This window comes from Hydra vulgaris, chromosome 13 (assembly GCF_038396675.1).
Source record: "Hydra vulgaris chromosome 13, alternate assembly HydraT2T_AEP".
Classification (NCBI taxonomy): Eukaryota; Metazoa; Cnidaria; class Hydrozoa; order Anthoathecata; family Hydridae; genus Hydra; species Hydra vulgaris.
The window spans coordinates 5,915,001-5,922,027 of record NC_088932.1 but is presented as its reverse complement, the minus strand read 5'-3'; the positions used below and the strand labels follow the sequence as shown (position 1 = coordinate 5,922,027).

The following is a 7,027-nucleotide window of genomic DNA, read 5'->3' as shown; positions in this document are numbered from 1 at the left end:
TTCATAGAATAAATCTCAGCAGCCGCACTATGCATTACTAAGCGGAAATAGAATTTTACCTATATTTCTTGAAGATATTTCCAATTTTGACTTTTTAAATATTTTTTATGGAATGAGGTAGTAGTTCCTTATTAAAAAAAGATTAAAACTTTTTCATTTCTGTTTTTCAAAGAGGAGGAATTTCAGAGCTAAAAAAGCACATGTTATTAATAAATTTTTATTTTGCTTTGATAAAAATCCAACTTTTGCATTTTACTTATTTATTTTCAACTTAATGATTTATTAAGTTAATTAAAAACCAAGAAAAGCCAAAAAAGGTTTTAGCATAATAATTTTTCTTGTTTAATTCAGTCGGCAAAGGATAATTTGTTAAATGTTACTGCAGAGGTAGCCAGCTTTTTTTCTGATAAAAATTTTATGTAGCCAGTTAACTTTTTTTACGTAAAAAAAAATATTCAGTTACTTTTTGTGCAAATATGACTCAACCAGTTTGACATGCACACATTATTTATAAAAATTTTTTTTTAGTTATTTAGATGGTTTAAGAGGTTCTTACGGTCTTATACATCATACCGGAATAGCATTTAAACAGTAAGTTCACCCTTCATTCTTTACCGATGTTGCATATATGGCTAGAACCAGTTTTAAACCGCGGATCTCCAGCTGTGAAGCCAGAACTCTAACCACATCACGGTTTCTGATCGAAGTTTAGAGTCAACAAGTATTAAAAAATAAGGGTATATTATATTAAGGGTATATTACCACTAATTTCATCATTAATTCGAAAAAGGTTGATTGGATACTTTTTTTAATTTTAAATTTGATATGAATCTAAATAGTTGTTTCAGTATTTGCAGTACATACCCTCTATGGAGAAATTTTATATAAATAATATGGTATATAATAGTATATTTGCAGTACTCTTGATTTTATATATACAGTAAATAATAAAAATAATATTTCATATTATTTTTTAGTTATATGCAATTTTATATCTTTATAGTCATGAATTTCTGTTCCGAATGCAATAAAACAAGCAACGTAAAATGTTATATCTGATGTCAAGATCAAGTTGTTTTATTAATTAATAAAATATATAATTCTATCTACTAACAAAACAAAACAAAAAAAAAAAATCATGTTTTAACTTTTGATAAGATATAAAATTGAAACAGAAATCTAATTTGATGAAGACACTCGCCTCTCAAGCGTCCTAGAAGATGCGCTTCTTTTTAACAACTGGATTTGCTAAAGAGATTATATACAAATACTTGAAAGATAATATTCGTCGTCATAAATATAAGATTTTTTCATTTAATAAAAAATTTCAAATCGTCTATTACTAATCTTTTATTCCAAATGTACAAAAATATTTAATATGCAACATAAATATACAAAAATATTTAATATGCAACATAAATATACAAAAATATTTAATATGCAACATAAATATACAAAAATATTTAATATGCAACATAAATATACAAAAATATTTAATATGCAACATAAATATACAAAAATATTTAATATGCAACATAAATATACAAAAATATTTAATATGAAACATAAATATAAAAAAATATTTAATATGCAACATAAATATACAAAAAATTTAATATGCAACATAAATATACAAAAAAATTTAATATGCAACATAAATATACAAAAATGTTTAATATGCAACATAAATATACAAAAATATTTGATATGCAACATAAATATACAAAAATATTTAATATGCAACATAAATATACAAAAATATTTAATATGCAACATAAATATAAAAAAATGTTTAATATGCAACATAAATATACAAAAATATTTAATATGCAACATAAATATACAAAAATATTTGATATGCAACATAAATATACAAAAATATTTAATATGCAACATAAATATACAAAAATATATAATATGCAACATAAATATACAAAAATATTTAATATGCAACATAAATATACAAAAATGTTTAATATTCAACATAAATGTAAAAAAATATTTAATATGCAACATAAATATACAAAAATATTTAATATGCAACATAAATATACAAAAATATTTAATATGCAACATAAATATACAAAAATATTTAATATGCAACATAAATATACAAAAATATTTAATATGCAACATAAATATACAAAAATATTTAATATGCAACATAAATATACAAAAATATTTAATATGCAACATAAATATACAAAAATATTTAATATGCAACATAAATATACAAAAATATTTAATATGCAACATAAATATACAAAAATATTTAATATGCAACATAAATATACAAAAATATTTAATATGCAACATAAATATACAAAAATATTTAATATGCAACATAAATATACAAAAATGTTTAATATGCAACATAAATATACAAAAATATTTAATATGCAACATAAATATACAAAAATATTTAATATGCAACATAAATATACAAAAATGTTTAATATGCAACATAAATATACAAAAATATTTAATATGCAACATAAATATACAAAAATATTTAATATGCAACATAAATGCGGTAGTGGTGTAGTGGTAAAAGCGCTCGCTTCATAAGCGAGAGGTTCCGAGTTCGATCCCCACCACGTCCCTGGTAGTACCGCGCTCAACTTGTTTCTCCGCGCAGCGGCCTTGTTTGTCAAGGTTCGTGTTTCGGAGTTATAGAGTTGAGAGAGGGTTATAATCACTATTAAGTAGCCTCCTCATCTGTAGTGGCCTTCTCGGCTTTCTCGGAGGTGAATAAAAAAAAAAAAAAAAAAAAAAAAAAATATATATATATACAAAAATATTTAATATGCAACATAAATATACAAAAATATTTAATATGCAACATAAATATACAAAAATATTTAATATGCAACATAAATATACAAAAATATTAAATATGCAACATAAATATACAAAAATATTTAATATGCAACATAAATATACAAAAATATTTAATATGCAACATAAATATACAAAAATATTTAATATGCAACATAAATATACAAAAATGTTTAATATGCAACATAAATATACAAAAATATTTAATATGCAACATAATTATACAAAAATATTTAATATGCAACATAAATATACAAAAACATTTAATATGCAACATAAATATACAAAAATATTTAATATGCAACATAAATATACAAAAATATTTAATATGCAACATAAATATACAAAAATGTTTAATATGCAACATAAATATACAAAAATATTTAATATGCAACATAAATATACAAAAGTATTTAATATGCAACATAAATGTACAAAAATATTTAATATGCAACATAAATGTACAAAAATATTTAATATGCAACATAAATATACAAAAATATTTAATATGCAACATAAATGTACAAAAATATTTCACCTTTATTCTAATATTGTTACACGCCTTTTGTACTCGCTGTGTGTATGGTGATCTATTAAAAAATATATTTAATATTGAGTGTTAATAATTGTGATGGTACTGTTTAACAAACACTATATAACTTACTGAATAAGAAGTTGAGAATTAATTGCGTTTTGCATTACAGTATTAGTACGGCCTTTAATTCGAGCCGGAGACGAGGACGAGATTCTCAAACCTGGTAATCCATTGCATAAACTGTTGTTTTCAGAACTAAGTCTTTTTGAATAACCTCGCTCAATTTTGGGGTAACACTTACCTTGTTCTAAATTGCTTAAGGTAATTGTAGAGCAGGAAATACCTCTATAGTTTAAATCACAGTTAGTGCCAACACCAAGATTGCTACTGTTGTGATTAGTTAAGGGACTGTGTTTTAAATTGCTGGAATCAACCTGTTCAGAAGTCAATTTTGATAACTTTGAAATAGGAAACATCCCAAAAAAATTATTTATATCAGAAGGTAAATATTTAATTTTATGTAACGAGCGTTGTAACAGGTAATTGGAGGGCCAGTGGTTATATGATAAGACATCTACATACTCATTTTCCGTCATTTTCTAAATAAGTAATATACAAAAAAACGTTATTAAAAGTTAGTACTTGGTTTTTAATACATTTATAATTTTTTTCATGTCGCCTGGGCCATCTTACCCCATAAACATAAATCTATTTACAATTTATCTAAATTATATATTATATATTCACTTTTTACAAAAAAGATTTTACTATGGTTAGATATAGGGCTAAAAATTTCCAGGAAATTTTCAACTCGGGAAATTTTCAAAAAAAAAAAAGTTATTTTATAATTAATGGGTAAAATTTTGTCTTACTTAGGTAGTTGTTGTGGACAATTTAAAGGTAAAATATTGTGAATGAGATTATAAAAATTTTAGAAAACCCCCCAAAAAACACTTCTCTCGGTATTTTTTCAAGTTTTTTTATTATAACTATAAGTAGCAACTATGATAATCTGTTTTCAAAATTTTCAAAGTTTTATCTTGTTATTTGCTATGCACATTGATGTTCATTGCTGTAGCAAGCTTTGTTAAAGGCTAAACATAATTTGCACCCCCATCCCTAAAAGGGGTGGGGCATTTTTAAATACCTATTAGATTGGCCTAAAGTTACTAAAAACTGTTAAATTATATATAAAAAGACTTGATTAAATATTTACAATATTTTAAAATTTTTTCTTGATTCAAATACGTTTTTGATTAATGAAAGGAAAAAAGTAAAGAAATTTTTTTGCTAAATTGAACTATTTGAAAATTGAGTTAGCAAAAAAAAAAAAAAAGAACTAATGATTTCGAGGTCATAAATTTCACCGCTGTTTAAATAAGTGTTTTTAAGACTTGAGTCTCACTCGCCACAACCTTGCTAGAGCACTTTTGATTTTATAAACCAATAAATTAAAAACTTATGCTATACTATAAAATGGTTGAAATGTATACCGTATTTTTCAACCAATACTGCCAAGTGGGCAACTTGTGTGTGTGTGTGTGTGTGTGTGTGTGTGTGTGTGTGTGTGTGTGTGCGTGTGTGTGTGTGTTTTATAAGTATCATACCAAGCAAATTAATTTATTATTATTTTACTGATCATTCAAATCAAATGTCTTTACTAATGTCATTTTGAGATAAACTATTATTATTTTAATTTTATTTATTTATACTAACACAGCTAGTGCATTTGTAACATGTACCTTTTATAAAGATGATTTAAAATGCATTCTTTATACATAAAAATCTTCCTATATTTAAAAAAACTATATATGAAATCAGGGGCGATTCTACGAATAAAATGAGAGAGGGAGGGGGGGGGTTGGGGTTGGGTTTTTTTAAAAAGACTAAAATAAAAAAGATCCTTTAAAACTAAAATTTACCCGACTGAATTGTGTCAAGTGCCTGACTAAATTCCCCAGATAAAAAAATTTTATAGAATTTCTATAGAATCTTTGTTAGTTTCTATAGAAATTTCTATAGAACTTTTTTTTTTTACTTTTTTTTCTATAGAATGCCTATTAATTTCTATAGAAATAGCAATTTTTATAGAAAATATTCTATAGAGAAAAATTCTATAGAATTTCTATAGACCATATATTTCAAAAGTTTATAGAAATTCTATACAACTTTTTTTCCTGGGTCATCAACAAATTGACTATAACTTTAAAATCACCTTCTTTGTGGAGGTAAAACACCTCTTTCCCCTGCACACCCTCCCCCTAAAATCGTTTTTGTATGCAATCTTTACACATAAAAAATCTCTGTTTCTTTAAAACATTCTACAAAAATAATAAAACTTGTTAATCTAAAAAATAATTTATTCTTTGTATTTTGTGATTATTTAACATTGTAGTTGAGAGAAGTAAAAGCTAGAAATATGTAAAACACAAGCTCAAAAGACAAGCTTACTCGGAAAACATCTACTTTTTGTTGTTTCACGAAACTAATGTAAGTAAAAGTAATATAACAACTTGAGCATTTTTATGCTTTATTAAAAAAATGCGCGATTCTTAAATTGATAAACTTGATAAAGAATTTGATCAAAAGATGTGCATTATTTTTAGAATACCCAAATAATACGATGATATAACAAAGAAATTAATTTTTTAAAACTATTTAATTAAATTTATTGCAATAGAATTTTTTATGTCAAATAAAATGATTTCAAATGACGGTGTATCTGAAGTATATTTTTTAGTTAAAATTTCATTTATATAGTCGAATCTTTACAGTCTAAAGCGGTCCAATAATTTGAGACTTGAAATACATAGTTTAATATGTATATTATCAATATAAATTTGGTTTATAATCCGCGGATGTCCGTAAGGTCTCTAATAATGATTTTTACAAGTTAAATGATTTATCCGATTTTATGTGGCAAAAACATTATATGTATTTTATTCTAAATGGTTATGCAATAATTGGGTCACAGCAAAACTAAATAAGTGTTACAAACTTGTTTTATTATCAATACAACTTAATATCTATTTATAAGATTTTGTAAATGAAATTCATACTTTTATATAGTTAAAACATGAAAAATATTGATATTTGTTCATATATTATACAAGAAAACTTGAAGTTAGCTAACCCTTATATTTTGGATACAGTTGTAAATGGCATAAACTTAACTTAACAAATAATAACCTGTCTTATTTCATAAAGCATCTTTGACAAAGGTATATATGCAGAAACTCTAAAACTCGTTTTGAAGAGAATAACAAACAATGACTACAAAATGAGCCAACATCAATTCAACATCAAAATGAACCAATATCAGCTCAATTTGTAATTGATAATAAGAAAAATTCTACTAACTGCTTCTATTGATAAAGAAAACTCAGGTAAATTTTGATACTTTAAGAAGAAAAACAAAGAAAAAAAGATTGACGTCATTAGTTGCATCATATTTATTTTAAGAACTATTGTTTGCATCAGGTTGTAGTTTGTGCCAAGATGGTCAAGAAAAAGAAGCAAAAGCCGTTTTAAAATTATCAGAATATATGAATTTTGATTCGAAAAATAATTTTAAATCAAAACTTTTATATTATTATATACACAAAAAGGTTTCAGCTATATGTTCCTTTTTATATATATTATGTAGTAGTTTCA

At 24.1% G+C, this 7,027-nt stretch overlaps 1 protein-coding gene across 2 annotated transcripts in view; it reads right to left on the bottom strand.

Annotated features, from left to right (window-relative positions):
• Nucleotides 1-1,042: 1,042 nt before the first annotated feature.
• Nucleotides 1,043-7,027, bottom strand: part of LOC100202518 (tubulin polyglutamylase ttll6) — a 35,768-nt gene continuing 29,783 nt past the window's right edge. For both annotated transcript variants that reach the window (XM_065816900.1, XM_065816901.1), the window contains 3 exons: nucleotides 3,503-3,972; nucleotides 3,377-3,428; nucleotides 1,043-1,248 (listed from right to left, as the gene is read on the bottom strand). In XM_065816900.1, the coding sequence (XP_065672972.1) occupies nucleotides 1,180-1,248; nucleotides 3,377-3,428; nucleotides 3,503-3,972 (591 nt within the window). In that variant the 3' untranslated portion in view covers nucleotides 1,043-1,179. The remainder of the gene's footprint in view (nucleotides 1,249-3,376; nucleotides 3,429-3,502; nucleotides 3,973-7,027) is intronic.